General features: G+C 42.4%; 2 protein-coding genes and 1 long non-coding RNA gene across 3 annotated transcripts; 2 read left to right on the top strand and 1 right to left on the bottom strand.

Moving 5' to 3' along the window:
• The first annotated feature begins 32 nt into the window (after window positions 1-32).
• LOC142893688 (uncharacterized) lies at window positions 33-1232 on the top strand. The gene is made up of 3 exons (XR_012927733.1): window positions 33-368; window positions 711-847; window positions 1086-1232. It is a non-coding gene; the product is annotated as an uncharacterized LOC142893688 (long non-coding RNA).
• LOC142894313 (uncharacterized) lies at window positions 1230-12163 on the top strand. The gene is made up of 19 exons (XM_076035578.1): window positions 1230-1271; window positions 2094-2259; window positions 2455-2679; window positions 2760-2900; window positions 3008-3154; window positions 3236-3396; window positions 3507-3668; window positions 3769-3881; window positions 4521-4635; window positions 4718-4816; window positions 4904-5075; window positions 5210-5323; window positions 7997-8117; window positions 8982-9169; window positions 9287-9444; window positions 9772-9949; window positions 10031-10121; window positions 10216-10294; window positions 11011-12163. The coding sequence occupies exons 1-19, from the start codon at window positions 1230-1232 to the stop codon at window positions 11422-11424; spliced, it is 2886 nt and encodes a 961-aa protein (XP_075891693.1). The 3' UTR covers window positions 11425-12163.
• ube2ib (ubiquitin-conjugating enzyme E2Ib) lies at window positions 11986-17533 on the bottom strand. Its single transcript, XM_076034503.1, has 7 exons — window positions 17375-17533; window positions 15623-15701; window positions 15436-15519; window positions 15278-15350; window positions 13899-14008; window positions 13462-13541; window positions 11986-12786 (listed from the first exon to the last, which is right to left on the bottom strand). The coding sequence occupies exons 2-7, from the start codon at window positions 15686-15688 to the stop codon at window positions 12723-12725; spliced, it is 477 nt and encodes a 158-aa protein (XP_075890618.1). The 5' UTR covers window positions 15689-15701; window positions 17375-17533; the 3' UTR covers window positions 11986-12722.
• Window positions 17534-18232: the final 699 nt, after the last annotated feature.

Raw genomic sequence — 18232 nt, 5'->3', positions numbered from 1 at the left:
AAGCATTTTATGACACTAGTGCAGGTAAATACTTAATAGACAACCTGTACAAACACTAGTCCCATGAAGTACTGTGTTGTGTACTTGTACCTGCAACCTATCATTCAGTGATCTTTTTTTTTTTTCTATCCTAGAGCTATTCTATTGCTGAAGCTAATTTAATATCACTTTTATCCCCCAAATATGATTTACATGTCTTCTAATGTGTTGCCTTTTTGGGTAGGAAACTAAGTCTCCATAATATAACCAGACCTCTTCCTGTCCTACCCTTGACCGCTAAACTGGAATCATTAGCCACCTGACACCTGGCTCACCACACTGAAGGTGTGCCTGAGTCAAGCATCAGCAGGTTCTTGCCCACCAACATGGTAAGAATACACTGAATATTATACAATATTCAAACCATACCAGCTTTCTCCTGCACTCAGGGTTGTGGGGGTTAGCCTGAGCCTATACTAGCTGTCACCGGGCGGCACTATAATATAATATAATAAGCAGGCAAGTTCATTAAAGCTCTGCTTAAATAACGTTTTTTTGTTTGTGGGGGTGGGTACAAGTCAAATACACCAGTGATGTTTTTAGACAGTATAGAAAATTGATTATTATAAAGTAGCCGAACATTTAAATAGGAGTTGAACAGTAGAGATAAATAAAAGTGCTACAGCTGCAATGACAAACTAAGGCCAGTCTGCTTTGTTTGTGTGTGACAGTATCCATGGCGACATAAGGGCAAATCAGGGTGTGTCTGCTTGTTGCAACGTGTGCTACTCGAAAGCTTTCTGGTAAAACTGTGAAGTCTGCCTCCATTCTTCTTCTTCTTCCCTTTTTGGCTTGTTTAAACGGAACGGTAAGAGATGCTGACAGCCGGTTCAGAATAAATAACAGGATCAGGCCACGACCTCTCTGTTGGCTCCACGTTCACATTAACCGCGACAACAGCAAACAGCTTCAGCGTCTCCAACAGAGCGCTTGCAGTAAAGCTGGCCGTGCCTTCCAGACTGGCTGTCCACACTGGCTGAACTGTGTGCAGTGCAGTTTAAGAACATTATCCTCCCTTAATCTACTTTGCCTTCTGCTACATGCAGGTGGACACACAGTCAGTTGGGGCAGCCGCTTCCATGTTGAAAACATTGCATGCGATTGTCTCCAATGCTGGAACCCTTCTGCCTATCTTGAAGTCGCCCCGGTTCTCTGCTTGCTACATTGTAAATAGCAGTTCCCTTTAAAGCATGGAGGAGCCAGATTTAAGACAACAGAAGCTGGATAATCAGGTAAATCCATCATCAATTCAATCAATTCTTGTTTGTGTATTAGATATATTAGGTGCGATGTAGCCATTGATTAACCTTGATATATTTCCAGGCCAAAATATTGTTTGTTTTTACAATTTGCACTTATATAGATTTATGTGGGATGTTTTTCCATGATTTTTTCTTTAATCAAAACCATGCAAGAACATTATAATTCTAACTATTAATTAGCAGAGACAAGAGCGTACATCTTTGTTGAAGTGGTTGGTATGTGACTGAAGTCAGGATTGGCTTGGAAATAAAAGCTTAACTGAGGTCTTGCGCGGTGCCCATGTGTCAGAATCACATGGAGACACTTTACTCAAGATTATAGAAAGGTCTGGCTACCATCTACATCAGACCTGGGCAAAGCACCCCCCCCACACACACACACACCCCACCCCCTCTCACCCTAACATAACTTTGCCGGGACGTTAGCACAAATTCCCACCAGCAACCCCCCAAACCCCAACCCCCACCCCCCGTCAACAAAACCTGCGTGGCCCTCTGACACGATTCAGGTCTGTCATGTGGCCCGTTGCAAAAATAGTTGCCCACCTCTGATCTAGATCATGTCTATATAAATATCTTACCCAAAAAGATCAGAAAAATTATATAAATGGTAACTCCTGGTTGTTGGTATGGACAGCAATGAAGTGTGTTGCAATTGAACACACATCCTGTATTGATAATTTACAGGAATCACAGAGAGCGAAACAGCATCTTTAGATGTAGCCTATTGTCCTTATGTACATTAAGGCCGACAGTGTGAGAGCTCTTAACATTGCTGTGATCGTTCCACAGCGGTCGCTTTTGATGAAAAAGCAGCAAAAGAAGAGGACAGACTCTCAAATGGTGGTGGCCAACCAAGACGCACGACAAAAGAAGAAGAACCGGAAGCCAAGAGCTGCACATTCTGATGAAACTCCTCTGCTGATCAGTCAGTCCCTGAGTAACACGTCCCTGAGTGGCAAGTATCATAAAATCTGCCTATTTCATGCAATAGAGATGAACGAAATTCAGTTCCTTAAAAGCCCAATGTGTAACGTTTAAAAACGTTTAAAACGTAATAAGATAGCTTACCTATGGGTGATGCTAAATCTTACGCACTCTGGCCTTTAAAATAAAAATTAATCATGTGAAATAATTTGTTTTGAACTTGTAGACCAAGTTGAGCATGCCCACGACAACCCGCTGGACGAGATCACCCTCGGTGAAGGTGGCACGGTAGTGAACGCACCAATGGATGACATCCCTGCAGAGAAGCTCGTAACTCCCAAGAAGATGTACTGGGAGGTTGAGGGAGATCCTGACGGCAAGTGTGAGCTGGAGATGGATCCCCAGGCGGAGGGGGAAAAGGAGATAAAGAAAGAAGGGGAAAAAAACAAGGGTGAGGTTGCATAAAGCAGAGCCCGTGAGTTGCAGTGTGACAGTTTTACGAGCCGTCATCAAGTCACTGCTATTTTGCAGATGCGGACGAGAACAATGGAAAGGAGACAAAGGAAGAGAGAAACAAGGAGAGAAAGGAGAAAAAGACGAAGAAGAAAGACAAAGTGAAAGAATCAGAGGAGCCACCAAAGGCTAACAAGGCTTCCAAACAAGAGCGCAAAAGTAACTCTCACTCTTCAGATCACATTAAAACATAGTTTAGAGACGCTTCAATTTGTTGCACGAGTGTCTTCCAAGCATCATTTTTTTCTCTGTCTTGTCTATCGCAGAGAAGAACCTAACAGAAAATTCAGCCCTGGAGACGGAGGCGGATGGCCCAAAGAAGAATAAAGGAAAGGAAAGTGACAACGAAGAGGAAGACGTGTCCAGCCGGCCCCTCCCCCAGTCACCCAAGAGGAGAAAACAACTTGACACAAGTGAGCCATAACCCGAGTCAACACTGTTTCGGCAGAGCTTTGACTTTTGTTAAACCAATGTCCCACCGGTCGCCTCTGCAGCCAGGTGCCAAATAAGTGACGAAAGCAAAGATGAGGAGCTGCAGGAGAAGACGAAAAAGGATAGAAAGACAAAAAAAGAAGAGAAAAACACACCGAATCTGGCGTCACTGAACTCCAACTTCAGGGAGGGCTCCTCCTCCAGCAGCGAATCCATTGAAAGAGTGAGGCCTGACTGACTTTCTTCTCATCTCAGCGCACTTTGATTTGTCACAGGTGGCACATCAGAAAGTGCATCAGGTGATGAATTCATTCTCCCTCTCACCTGTTTCAGTTATCGTCCCAAATTTGTGTGGAGGACCTGAAGAAGTTTGCCCTGCGTCCTGCTCCCAGGGACATGACCATCCAGTGCCGGGTGACCAGGGACCGCAGGGGCATGGAGAAAGGCATGTACCCCACTTACTACCTGCACCTGGAGAAGGAGGACGGCAAGAGGGTGGGAGCCTCCTGTCTTACCGCACGCTGATTGCAGATCCCTTTGTCCCTTTGAATCCCTTTTTACAGTAGTTTTTTTTTTTCTGGCTATACAAACCAAGGTGTTTCTGATGGCCGGTAGAAAAAGGAAGAAATGCAAAACATCCAACTATCTCATCTCCACTGACCCCACCAATCTGTCCAAAGACACTAATTGCTACATAGGAAAACTAAGGTACAGTCATTTCTATTTCAAACGTGTGATTGTGTATATATATATATATATATGTAATCATTTTTCATTCTTTCTGTATTGTATTCCTGTTCTATGTCACTTTGTGTGATATCTGACTGCAAGCGTTGCTAATTCAGATTTCTACAAAATGACAACTTCTGCAAATCTGTGACAAAACCATGGTGTAAACCAAACAGTGCGGGCTAAAATAAACAAGTCTCTAACAACAAGAAGAGACAAATCATAACATTGTGTTTTCAGTGCGCAATGTCCTAAGTTTCATCTCATTTTACATTTAAAGGACCCATATGCTATACCCATGGCAGTGTTGTTTATCAATAAGGTGTCTCCAGTCAGGCAGTTAATCCAGGAATGAGAAAAATGAGAAAAGGAATGTTTGTGCTATAAGCAACATCATCCTTTTGTGATGTCACAGAGGGCACGGACACCACTATCCTAAAAGGCTGTTTGCAGATGGCTAAATAAGATATTTTTCTGGATATGTACAGTATAGTTTTCTGGATGGTGAATCATGTGACCCCCCCCCCATAAATTTGTTATGATGTTAAAGACTTTAAAATGCATGTCACCACTCTGATATCCTCAACGGTTTGATTTTGTCGGTTGTCTTTTTTTCAGGTCCAACGTTCTAGGCACAAAGTTCACAGTTTATGACGGAGGTGAAAACCCGGAGAAGAAACCATTTGTCAAAGAGTGCGAGTCATTGCGGCAAGAGCTGGCGGCCGTTTGTTATGTGAGTCCAAAATAACCTCCAGCACCAAACACGCTCAGCAACACAAAAAGACCCAGCATAGAGTTTGGTTGTTGTGTTGCAGGAACCAAACGTGCTGGGATTCAAGGGCCCCAGAAAGATGACGGTAATCATCCCCGGTATGCTGGAGAGCGACGAAAGAGTCTCCATTTGCCCAAAGAACGTACGTGTCACACTTTTTTGGATCATTGCAATTTCACATTTGTTATGTGCAATACGTTTTATAGGAACATTTTACAACTTATTGTAGGAGCTGGAGACATTGCTGGCCCGCCACGCAAACAAAAACACCAACAAACTGGTCGCCCTGGCGAACAAATCCCCCAGCTGGAATGAACAGACCCAGTCGTTTGTCCTCAACTTCCACGGGAGAGTCACGCAGGCCTCAGTCAAGAACTTCCAGATCATCCACCCAGACAACGGTAAGACGTCGCACATCCATCAGCTCCTCAGTGCAGGGCAGGAAAACATCTGGAGATTGAGCGACACTAACACGGCCTCGTGCCGACGTGCCTCTTTTCTCGTTGTCCCGACACCCTGCTGGCGTGTCCTGCAGAGGATTACATCGTGATGCAGTTTGGCCGTGTGGCCGAGGACGTCTTCTCCATGGATTACAGCTTCCCCCTGTGTGCCATGCAGGCTTTTGCCATCACCCTGTCCTCCTTCGATGGTAAGCTGGCCTGTGAGTGACCCACCCACGCTGTTGCCTCAAGTTACTTCACCAAATCTTTCAACAACTTTGGTCTGTTTGTTCAACTTACCGATGCCAGTGTACATATGCACAAGACTAAGAGTAGATGCCCCGTATGTTAACGGCAACAGATGGCAATTTGTTTTGTAGAGCCAGTATTTTAAAGGCCCAGTGTGTAAGATTTAGCAGCATCCAGTGGTAGTAAAGTGTAACTGCAAACGCATGAATAATGGTTAATGCATTATATTATGCTATCGTAGCGCTCTGTTTATGAGATTGAACATATCAAACAGATACTTATATTTGGTGACATTTTGTAACTGTAGAACATATGCATGTTTTTCATTTCTTCAGCAGTGGATCATTGCAAATATTACACACTTGGCCTTTATTTCTTCATGTGTATTGAAGTGAGCTCAAAGTAATTTTGGCAAAACATTGTTCTGTCTTTTTAGAGCAAAAGGAAAAAACGACCGAATAGAAACTCCAACTCACGTTTTGTTGAGAATAAACAATCTTGTACAAGTCTATGTATACGCACTTTTCATTCTCCTCAGAATTACAGAATTTGGACTTATTTAGGTTAGGGGTTATTTTTTCTTTTCTTTCAGCAAAACTTTATGTTTCCGGTCAAATCTTAGATTAGATTGCATGTTGTTTTCCTGTCCAAAGTTGCTGGCTTTCACCCTAGAAATCTTTATCACTTGGAGGAAGACTGTTATCGGAGTACTGAATAAAAAAAACAGTCTTATAGAACACATTGCAATATGTTGCAAATAGAGAGATGGCCGTTTCATGGTTTCAGCCATTGCACAACACTTGTTTTCTTGACAAACTGACTGTCTCACAAAACCTCACTCCAATCAGTCCCACTGATCTTCTGCTCTCTCACAATGTCGCATAATTCCTCAAATAAAACAGGCCCTACGTATGAGCTGTTGTAAAGTTAAATGAGGTCGGTACACATTAGTAATAGCAAGAAAAAGTTCAAACTGAAACCTCAACACTGACCACTGTGTGGTACACGTTGTTTATCTGTTTCCTGTTGATTTGCTCTTAAAGTCTATAAAGGTTTTGAAATGAAAATACTCTTGTGTGTTTTTCTTCTTCCATTAGATTTAGTTTCTCCGCAACAAATACCATAAACATGAAGTCTTAGCTTTACTGAAGTCTCAGTTTAATTCAGCTTTAGTTAAAAATCAGCATTTGGTCACAGACAGAGCGATTGCTCCATGTACTACTGTAGGACATAAGATGAAAAAAAACAAATCAAAAGTCAAAAGTCACTCTGACACCAAATTGAAAATAACAAATAAAAAAATCATCTCAAATGAGGATGCTGACAGTTTTGATGAATTGCTGAAAAGCTTCTCTTCAGTCAGGCTGAAGGATTGTGCAACACTGGCATGATGTCTTGATCTGTTTGGAGACAAGGAGAGTGAAGAAAGATCTCAAACAAAACACCTTTCTATATTCTCAACAGCACTGAAATGATACATGATTACGTAACTGTGTCGAGAAAGAAAAGGACGTTGCTCCCGATTACATTCATTCGGGATTCTTCTCCAATCAGGTGGGAAAGACGACACAACAAATGGAAAGAAACTCCAATGTATGTATTGCCAATTTTCTTCATTTCAGCTGAAACTACAGGCAATTTCCTGTGAATATGGCTGGTGAGGAAAAAAGAGTTTGTGAGTGAAATAATCCAAACTGAAAAGAATGATGGTGTGAAACCAAAGTGGTTAAACAGCCCACAGTTTAGGTAGCTACAGCAGTTTTTAAAGGTCACAGGACTGGACAAATAAAGAGGCGGCAATTTTTTTCTGAAACACTTTTGATCTTGTGATAATGATAAGGCCCACCCCTAAACCTTTCACAGGTCTTAACCAAGCTACCCTCCGCAACAGTGAGAGTGCTCAGTGCGGGAGTGAAGGCGGCCAGCGGCTCGTGTCCACATTCTGAACGTTGTAGTGGAGCGTCACTCATTTTGACGAAATGGAACTTACCCGCCTGCTGAGGCTGACACTGCTGACCGTCTTTCTGCTTAAGTTCATCTTTCTGCACGGAGGATCTGTCTCAGGTTCTGTCTCTTTTCTATTTTTAAACTATACATCAGCGAGTCCATGGTGGAGAATTTATAAACTCCCATCTGAACTCCCACCCGCCTCCATTGTTAAGGGCGTATGATATTTATTTAGTGCAAAATGCTAGATATAAAGGTTGATATATTGTAGAGTCAATGAGGGACATTTTCAGCTATTTTAAATCACATTTTACAAAAACATTTGCTGTAATTGTTCTTGGCTCCAGCAGTTTATGTTAAGTGCTTTTTAAAATTCCTTTACACCTATAAAACTCTTGATTTTGAACATAGAAAGAATTTTCCACTATGAAGACTTTAAGAACTTTGCAGTTCAAGTAGAAAGAGATTTTCCCCTGGCCAGTGGCGTGAACATCAACAACAAAAACTTAACTTGTGTAAGTTAACAAATGTAAGTCAGCCTCAGTGTCTTTTGGACTAGATGTGTGAAGCGTAAGGACTTAAAAAAAACAACCCAAATGAGAAGCTTCAGACGTGTTTCTTCAGCAGCGCTTGGCCTGCATCGTCTGTGCGACACACAATAAAGGGTCTCGTGTGTGTATTTTTAGGCACAGAGCGAAACCTGCACTGTGTGAACGACTACTTGACGACCATCAACTGCTCGCTCAGCCTCTCCACCCCAGACGGCAACAGCTCCTACTGGCTCAACATCACAGAAACAAGTGAAAAGTGAGAATCTCTGTGGCCCTGTTTTCACTGGGTCACTTGTAACTGTTTTGGGTGATTGGATCACGAGAACGGATCTCGCAGCATCTGTTCGCACTTAGCAATTAACATGCGTCTCGAGCGTGCCATTTGTGATCGCATCACCCCCCCCCCCCTGCCGAACCTATGCAAATGCAACATGCGTCATTTCCATTTTTAACGACTGGGGGCAGTAAAGCGCAAAACCACGGCGAGTTTTACATGACAGCGAATAAGAATCAACTTCCTGTTTGCGGACTATATCAAGTCACTCGTTTTAATTCTACTGCAGCTCGTATGGATCCGAACGAGGAGTAACGACTGGTGGGACAGAGTGGTGACGACTTTATTTTCGGATCAACAGTGGCTGGCAAATTTTCGGATGCAACGTCGCACATTTAATCTCATATGTGGGAAACTGCGACCGCTGCTCCGCTGACAAAATACGCTAATCCGGAATGAAATTTATTAGCATGCTAATAAACGAGTCTAACAAAAATGATTTGTTTTCGCTTCTTGTTTGTAACTTTATGACGACGCTGGGAGGTGGGGCGCCGACCAAGTACGTACACGGGAGAGGTGGGTGGAGTAGGCGGTCGTTAATGTGGACTGAAGTCGCATTCTGTTCGCACGTCCGTGACGAATGCGTTTTTATGCGATGCGATGCGATCGGATGTCAAAACGGATTTGCGCTTGGTCATTTCATGCGTTTTTCGTAATCTGATCAGCAAAAAAGCGCATGAAATGACCAAGTGCAAACAGGGCCTGTGATTTAGGCATATTCCTGGAAAACAGCCCAGAGTTTTGGCGCAGACGCAGACTTTTCCCTCTTTTTTCCTTTTTATGCAGAAGAACACATGTGTGCAAGCTAAAAGAGCTGACAAACGGGGAATACTTCTGCTCGGTCAGAATACACAACTCAGAGCCTGGTGATCTAGACATGTTTGACGATATGGACAACTATAACATCACACTTTGTCACAGTGCAACTCAGCGCTGTGATGTGCTGATAGAGAACTACCAAGTCGATACAAACAGTGAGGAGCCTCATTATCCATCTAAAATAAATTATTCTCCAAATGTAACGATGTCTTGAGAAACATTCCCTGAAGTGTGTGTGTGTGTGTGCGCGCGTGGGTGTGTGTGTCCACCAGTCAAACCAAACGCTCCCTGCTGCCTCACGCTGAGCCACAACTCGAGCCATCATCTCTTCACCTGGAGGAGCACCTATGAGAACTACAGCCTGTACCTCATGCTGCCTGAGCGCCTGGTCTATCAGCTCCAGTTCTACCAGCCCGGAGAAGGGCAGAATGTGAGACTCTAATTGTTGTCGACCAAAGAGATTTCAACAACGCCAGCTGACACAGACCCAGAAAAAGTGCTTCATTAAAAAAGTGTTTGAACCCAGAACAGTTTCAGAGGGTGGACTTAGACAAGAGCATTAAACCAACTCTTTGTAATTAGCAAGATGTGATGTCACAGAGGGCACTGACTGAGGGCACATTGGGACCTGAATATTGGTCTCACAAGGTTTGAAAAAAAACCTAATGTCACTTTTCCAATTGTGGATGTCTTCAAGCAATACCTGCCCTTTTAGAATGACCTTTTAACTACATGACAAACTTCTGATTTCCTCCAGGTGACACTACATGAAATCAACAAATACATCACAAACTTCTCTGTGGCAAGTCAAAAATTTGCTCCGGGCACCAAGTACGCAGCCAGGGTGCGCTCCGGTCCTGATCAGTCCATGTATCGGGGAGAGTGGAGCACCTGGTCCTCTGAGGTTCACTGGAGCACAGAGTTGGTGGAGGAGGGTGAGTCAGCCCAACACGGCGGCACTCAGCTAGCCTCTTAGCTAGCCGATCTTTCCCATCCTGACATGTCCTCCCGCACAGGTCTGACCTCCATGTACGGACTGGCCAAAGTGTTTGTTCCTGTTTGTGTCCTGGCACCACTTTTGCTCCTGTGCACCGTCTATGTCAAAATGTAAGGGAAAAAAGCCAGAGCCAATCACAGCCCGGCACCTTTTAACTTACCACTGACTGTCTATGACCTTGTCTATGGTTCGTCACACTGACAGGTGGAGAAAAACTGCCTTCATACCGACTCCAGCGCCTTACTTTCACACTCTGTACAGCGACTGCCAGGGAGACTTCAAGGTACGTTTAGCTCGGTGCCTCTTCATCTGTGAGAAGATACAAGTACACCCACACAGGAATTGTGTTCCACCTTTATGAACTATTAGTACTTATATAGGAGTCTAACCATATGGACCATTAATATTAAAAATTCTGTAATTAGTGGGGAACAAAGGTCTGGAATAGCATTTTTTTGTTTGTCGATATTCCCTATGTTGTTCTACTGTATGTTTATTTTCGCTACTATTCTGTACAGTGAGACATTTAACACACCAAAAGGAGTAGCACTCCAAATTCCATTGTATCAGAACGATGACAATCTGATGGTGATTCTGATTCTAACCACATTCATCAGACCATCCGTTACAAAGTGATTCTCACTGATATCCTGTGCTGTTGCTACCTTAAACAGTGGACAGCTGTTTCGGATTTGGATTTTGGCAATTTGGATTTGGCTGCAGGTGGCAAACTGATCATCAGATTTTATTCCTCACTTTCATATTCAATATATTCTGTTGCTGAATGATGGCTCTGTGATCACATTACCAGTCTCACTTGAAGACTGCATTACCAATGGGATTTTTATGCTTTTAAAGAAGCAATAAATTTATGGTATTTCACAGCCAACCATCTATCTAGATGTCTATAGGTGTTCAGAACTTGGAAGGAAGCTGGAAGACCTGGAGAGAACCCATGCAGGCAAAACTAATGCCTGTATTGATGTCCTGTTTCTGCAGAGCTGGGTGGTGGTGCATGAGAAAACAGCAGACGTGCTGCAAGCAGAGGAAATCCTTAAATTTGACACAGTGGACAGGTGCCCTGATGTCCCGGAGGAGGAGCACCGTACCAAATATGACCACCTCTTCACAGACGGCAGCGCCTACACTAACTTAATTCACCCAGGCTGTGACAAGTGCCTCCTGGGGTTCCCGTACGCCGTGAGCACCATGATTCCTCCGTCAGAGGGCTCCATTGGAGATCTGACCTTCGGCTCTCAACTGGGGAGCCCTGACAAAGAGGACCCACGGTACTATTCCTTGACGGGGGGCGCCCCCCTGTACTGCAACGAGTACTGCACCCTGAGTGCATTCCACCAGAGTCATGGAGACACAGCTGAGAAATTTGAAAGAGCCAGTGAGGATCAGGCCTGAAACTACTTTATTATACCCAGTCAACGATTTCCTCATTTCACAGACTTCAGTGGAGAAGCTTTGCAGAGTCATCTCCAGGAAGCAGGACATTAAAGCCTGTTTGCATACTCCAGAAGAAAAAAGGTGTTTCAACTTAGGGCTTGGACTGTTGTTTTGTTTGACCTCTTCAGTGTTTGAAAAAAGACAAAAACAAGGTTGGGACATTTCCTAAAGTTCTCACTTAAAATGTGCTGAAACACATCAGTAGATAACCTTTTTCTACTGATGTTCATTTTTTTTGTAAATTTCATAATCTTATGTTTATTTCTTAGATTTTGCTACAAGTAAGTCTTACATTGTTATTGCACAACTTTCAGTTGATAATCAAAAAAAAAAAAAAAAAATCCTGAAGCCTGAAGTGCAAAGTAGAAAGTTGTGGCCTAATCATAACTCTTTTAAAGCAATACTCTCAAGGACACAATGCTAGCAACTTTCATATCAGCTTCCCAAAGATAAGCTGTAACAGTAAAATGACTTGCACGCAATATCCACGAATCTTTATGCAATAAAAAGAATGCAAAATGTTTTGTAGAAAGTTTTATTTACGCCAACACATACATGAACAAAGCACCATATAACCTTAAAGTCTGATACAGAAGAAGTCCTACCTGCCTCGGTCGTCATGGCCTTTTTTTATTTATTCCATAGCAAACACTCTGAATAACAAAAAGACAGCCAAGGCAGCAGATTCTATTGTATATTACAGCATGCCGAATAGAAAACCTGGGAAAAGATCAACAGAGCCATCTAGAGACACTAGTGAAGATACAACAGTATAAAAGTGCCATTCATTATACAGCAGTTGGAATACTGACAATGAAATTAGCTATTTTTACATTTATGGGGGAAAAAAATTAGGAGAAATAAAAGGAACAGACCCTGTCGAGATAGCAAAATAAAACAAAGACGTTTTCTTCCTTGGACATGGATGAGAGCCAGCTTCGCATGGAGTTAAAGAAAACTGGTACCGAGCTGCGTCCCTTGCACCACATAAGACATTGTTTTAAAAAGAAATGACCAGGGTGCTGAAGCACCTACACCCGTCCCCTCCCGGCGTTACTTGCCAAACTGGCGATTAAGAACAAAGAACAATAATGACAGGTCAAAGGAGAATGGATGGCACAGAATGTGTGGAGTTTAAATAGAAGTCTTTTTAAGCGAGTCCTGATGTGAGAGGAGCACATTCATCGAGAGACTGAGCGGGGAGGTGATTCTTGTTAAACCCATTCCTTCAGCTGCAGTGGAGCAAGTCGTTGCCCTTACGAGGGGGAGAATTTTTTGGCTTGTGCTCGAACTCTTTTCTCATATTCTACTCTGTTTTGGCTGCAAGAGAAGAGAAGCTTTGTTTAACTGAACAAATTCTGTGCCACAACGGCCAACAAAGAATCTAAAGAAGAAATATGAATACATTTGTCTTTCCAGGGAATAGTAATGCTCAATAGTGTCTTCTGAAGAGTGCAAACCACGTTCTGGACGTGACTGTGATTGAAGCTCTAGGACTGTTATCAGTAAATTGACCACTAGTTGACTGAAGGCTGAGGAATAGGGGGGTGGATCCTCAGGCGGTCACTTACAAGTGGAACTACCAGTGCATCATTTCACAAACATTCACGCTTCCTACTCCCCCTCAAAAAAAATTACTGGCATCGCTGAAGCGACTTGAAACAGTAGCAGGTGATATGAGAAAAACATTCCAAAATTGGTAAAATGTGACTTTGTTTTTTTTAAAAAAGAAGAAAAGAACAAGTGATTACAAGGCATAGTTTGATCTAAAATCTGAATGAGATGATCTAATGATGCATGTATTCTCATCTTTTGTGACTGTCCAATTAAAATCAAGAGTATTTCTTTAATTCATTTTAATTCCAATAGAGCCACTTAAATGTTGCAGACTAGTCCTCTTGAGGACAGTAAATAAAAGCACGAGGGAGTTATGGTCACAATCTTAGAAGAGTTTGTTTGCCCATTCAAATCTCAACTCCACTGCCTGTTACTCACCAGTAGATTGTGTATGCCTCTGCTTGGGCGGGATCCTGGATATTTGGTTCATTTAGAAGTTCCTGAATACCTAATAAGATCTGAAGGAAATCAACCGCATTACTCAAGTGTTTGTCAATAGCAACAAAGCATCTGTTTTATTTCTTGGCCGCTCATAATATTGCACAAACCTCTTGAAATATTTGATTCTGATCAACGCTACATCAAAATGTCCATTATGATTTACATGCCTTTGTTTGGTAGTAGATGTTAAGACATGGTAGATTTAGACTTTAGTTACCTCACCATAAGCGACACACCTTAAATTTAAGCTATCATTTAGTACAGTACAGTAAACAACAAACCGCAATTTTGTTTCAAACCATTACAGCCAAGTTAAAAGACTAAGAAAATAAAATAACAGACATGCTGAGTGAAATCTGACTGGCATTCCAAACCTGCTTTATTGTGATGGCCGGTCTCCAGTCCTTGTCCTCCTCTAAAATAGATAGGCAAACTGTGCCTGATGGGTAGACATTTGGATGAAAGAGTGGAGGCTCAAATTTACCTGCAAAACCCAAAACATGATCAGATCAATGAGTTGCACAGTCATCACAGTGATGACTGATGTCTGCAGTGGAAGCAAAGCAAGAAAGAACTGTTGCCTGAGATTGTCCAATGACGCCGGTCAAGACAATGATGTTGCCGTTTCAAAAGAAACACAACATGCCTGATTAGTCTGGACAACAACTCTAATTTAAATACTCTCAGTATAAGCGTGTGGGAGAATGTGACCATACTTCTAACACAACTGCTTTTCACGTGGTGCTTTTTGCCAATGTAACCGGTCTATACACACTACTCAGGATCCACTGTGTCACATGAAGTTGTGTATTTCCTCATGTGGCACAAGTGTCAGAATGGCGAGACCAGTGATTGACAGACGGTGGCGAGGGTGATGTCAACAAGCGCGCAAGTTGAGATGCAGTGAAAATTGTGGCTGGTTGAACTGGCCAAGTTTCCCAAGTCCCATTTAAAAATAAAAATAAAATAAAAATAAAAAACTGTGATACCATTAATATGAGGCAAACTGTTGCAAAAGAGACTGAAGGGCAAGCAGCTTGCAGTCAATAGCTAAAAGTAAACAGAAAAATAGAGTCTTGTTTCGTTGTGTTGTATTGTTTTTGGAACCTTTGCTGCTACTGTGAGTGACAAAATGACAGAATGGCCAAGATGTTAAGTTGGTTTCAACTAGTGTCGCAGGAGGAGGCTGGAGATTTTTGGTTTTAGTTTTGGGGGTTTGCTGCAGTGACAGTTGTTGTGGCAGGCAAACAGGAGCATCTCTGAAACTGAATGACGACGGTGGCGTTTTCTCTGTCGTGCCAAATTTGGTCAACCCTTGTATACTTGCTGAACAATGACTCAGACAGTGGAGCTTTAGTCTACCACTGTCGTTTTTTATTGTCCTTGTTTCGTTAGCCGAACAACAAAACAAAAAAAGTGGTACAAATTCTTTGCTGCTGAGTTTTGTGAACAGTCGAAAGAAACCTTAATGTTTTCCAACAAAAACTGTCTATGAGCTCCCCAGAAATGATAAAGTCTATCTTTCACTTCTTTTGCAAAAAAACAGAGATCAGCCTTTTGCGACATCGCAAAGGGCAGACACCTCACCCACACCTCTTCCTGGTTTATGACACCCCTATCCTGAAGACCAATACATGGTGACGATGACAATATTATTTTATAAAATCGTGAGATCCAAGTAGGGAACTAGAGATGAGAAAATTCATACAGTTTGGGAGGACACAAAGTGCCAACGTCTGACCAAGTAACTCACATTTAGGGGGCGAAGAGGGGTAGTCATCCTTGAACAACATGCGCACTTTGAACAGCCCTCCTTCCCACGGTGTCTGCGGAAAGAACCATGAGAGCAACACAGCAAGTGAAACAGGCAGCAGCGTGAAGCCGATGATTGCACGTGTGTCTCAGTTTTACCCCTTTCTTGCCAGGAATAGCACACTCCCAGTTCATGAGGTTCAGTGTTCCATCAGTATTTTTGGTTGGTACAGCGACAAATCCCTTAGATTCAACAGCACAAAAAACAACAACAAACAGTTACCACTTGGTGCCATAAAACGACAGCGACAACACACACGTGAGGACTATATTGTGTAGCACTTACAAAAGGATGATCCTTCCGCCACGCCTTGCGCTCCTGGGTAAGCCGACTCAAAGCAATGCCTGACATGTTTCGAAAACTCCTGAAAATAAAGACAATGTTATGATCAATATATAAAATTCATTCTCCACATGAGGGCAAAAGCAAACGTGCAATTGAAAAGTCTAAAAGTTAAAAAATTGTTATTTAATCCCCCCCCCCATTGCTAATGAGTGTTTATATCTATACTAAAGTGTTGCCCAGTAGTTTAGGTCTGCTCAGGGTATGAGGCAACAGTGAGCGGGAAACCACAAAGCAAGGATTAAAATTAAGATTCTTCAAAAGGTTTTTGATTAACAATTCCTTAAAAAAAAAAAAAAAGAAAGAAACACAGGGTATACAAAAAAAATTAACTGTGATATTAAGTTTGTCTGCTTTACTTAGCTATTGTTGTAGCCTGCTTGTTAGCAACATCCAACAATGTTAAAAGAAGGATAAACTTATAGGTTGTGTTTTTACCGTTTACACACTCTATTAACCCACTTATCATTAAAGAAAGTAATAGGAACGTTATGATTAAACCTCCAACTATCTGTCGACTGTGAAAGCAATAAACAATCCACAGCGACCAATTTGATCAGCACCCGGTGCTTCTGGTGGCGGCTCTCCTTAAAGTGATTATGTGGTTCTGGTAGTCCACTCTGTCAAGGAGGAGACTTCATGTAAAGTTAGAAAGTATAACAGGTTGAATCCAGGTGTTCTCTGCCAGTGTTCGACAGGGATGGTTCGCTCCTTCAACTACTGTCACAACACGGTCAATGTCCACGCTGCGTGACCATCGCCGGAGTAACTGAATAAATATCTTGGGCAATTAGCGGCTTCACACTTCGGTGTTTGCGTGTTTATCTAAATACTTGCTCGAATTAACATCCAGCGCTAATTGCCGCAACAGAAACAATGCGTTGGGTGCGATGACAGCGAGCCAAATGCAGACAGGAGGCTAGCCAACGGCAAGGAAATAAAAATAACGGACGGTTGTTCGAGCACTATCTGCCAACTTTGACAAAGTGGGATTATCAAAGTCAAAGTGTTGACCAGTTTTTTTGTTTGTTTGTTGTTGTTGTTGTTGTTGTTAACAACCCATCTCGGTAGTCCCGAGTTGAGAAGTATTGTTTGAACCGCCATGTCTGGGACGCTAGCCAAGTTATCGCACCGTTAGCCGTCAAAGACGTTTTCCTGCGACACTTTTAACTCTCTCGTTCGCAATTGTGGTACATTTAAACGCCGCTGACTTCGAGCCCTTCTGAGTAATTGTGCCCACTTGGGCTTTCGCTGTGAACTTAGTGTGCACACAAACAGGCCAGCTATTTTGTTAGCAAGCTAGCCGGTTAGCGGCACAAGCTAACTCATGTGCGCCAGAATTATACTGTATCCGAGCAGGCGCTGGCGCTGTTAGCGGCTCGCACGGCCTGATGCAGCACCAGAAAAATGCGCAAATGCATTTGATTTGGACATCGTTTGGGACGAAGGGGAAGTGGTCACTTCATTTGTTTAAAAGTGAAAGGCAACAGCGAATGTGAAATGACAAACACGTCGGGAAAATATTCAAAATAGACCGACTCTTAATCTATTAAAGAATAAGGACAAAGAACACCAGGGCTAAAAGGCGCACAATTGTGCACGCTCAAACTAGCGAAAATGGCGCAAACTGAAGTGGTTAAAATATCGCCGTACACGGTAAAATTCACGACTTTCCTAATCGCGGCTTGCTCCTACCTTTCAGTATGGCTGCTCTGGCTCTGGTAAATAAACGAAATGTATTAATCGTGCTCAAATCCCGTTAAACCTGACAAAGTTTCCCTCCTGAAAAACCACCCGCTCCGACTCAAGCTACACACTGAATCGGCGTGGCGAAATAATTATCCGTCTTTTACTTCCGCCTTTGCTTATATAGCCGTAGTATACGTCTGCGGATTTATCGGAATACTTCAGGCAATTTTTACTTATGTATTTATGTTATTTATTTTTTTATTTTTTTAAAAGTTTCCCTCCCGTTGAATCCACTATTCTACTTGATGCAACACGGCCTGAATCAACTTAACATTAACGGTTGGTGAAGATAATTTTCGCTTTTGTGGCAGTTGCTCCTTACGCATGCGCTATTTCACACTCAACCAGTCTTACAGCTTCCAAAAGTCTCACGATAACTGTCCGAAATTGTGTCATCGTCTCCATTATTCCCTAATTTCTGTCAGGTTTAGAGTACCAATATAAAAATCAACCATTGTTTTATTATTTTAAACCTATTGGGTTTGAAGACGCGAAACACACCATTCTCCCAGTAGAGGAAGATTTCTATCTTCACCACTATGCACCTTTCTCCAGACCGAAACCAAACACAGATTGGCCGCCTAAGAATTTATTACAATAACGTGACATCGTTGGCCGTGAAACCGACATTGAGTTTGATTTATATTCCTACATAATCAAAATGATAATAAATCACTTGATTAAGTGGAATATTTTGTATTTTATATTTGGACTGGCACTTACTAAGACAACTAAACCCTTGCAGACGGTTTAATACAGTCGACGCACGAGGTCGCTATATAACAAAATTTTAGTTTTTTCCTT

This window comes from Nelusetta ayraudi, unplaced genomic scaffold (assembly GCF_046127955.1).
Source record: "Nelusetta ayraudi isolate G7.1 ecotype Tasmania unplaced genomic scaffold, CSIRO-AGI_Nayr_v1 ptg000042l, whole genome shotgun sequence".
In the NCBI taxonomy this organism is placed as follows: Eukaryota; Metazoa; Chordata; class Actinopteri; order Tetraodontiformes; family Monacanthidae; genus Nelusetta; species Nelusetta ayraudi.
This window is presented reverse-complemented; position numbering and strand designations above follow the sequence as displayed.

Coding starts and splice junctions, on each gene's coding strand:
- LOC142894313 (XM_076035578.1), top strand. CDS start 1,230: ATGGAGGAGCCAGATTTAAGACAACAGAAGCTGGATAATCAG. Junction 3,155..3,235: donor GAGAAAACAACTTGACACAA/GTGAGCCATAAC, acceptor TCGCCTCTGCAG/CCAGGTGCCAAATAAGTGAC. Junction 3,882..4,520: donor TGCTACATAGGAAAACTAAG/GTACAGTCATTT, acceptor TCTTTTTTTCAG/GTCCAACGTTCTAGGCACAA.
- ube2ib (XM_076034503.1), bottom strand. CDS start 15,688: ATGTCAGGCATTGCTTTGAGTCGGCTTACCCAGGAGCGCAAGGCGTGG. Junction 15,520..15,622: donor GGCGGAAGGATCATCCTTTT/GTAAGTGCTACA, acceptor GTTGAATCTAAG/GGATTTGTCGCTGTACCAAC. Junction 15,351..15,435: donor CTATTCCTGGCAAGAAAGGG/GTAAAACTGAGA, acceptor TTCTTTCCGCAG/ACACCGTGGGAAGGAGGGCT.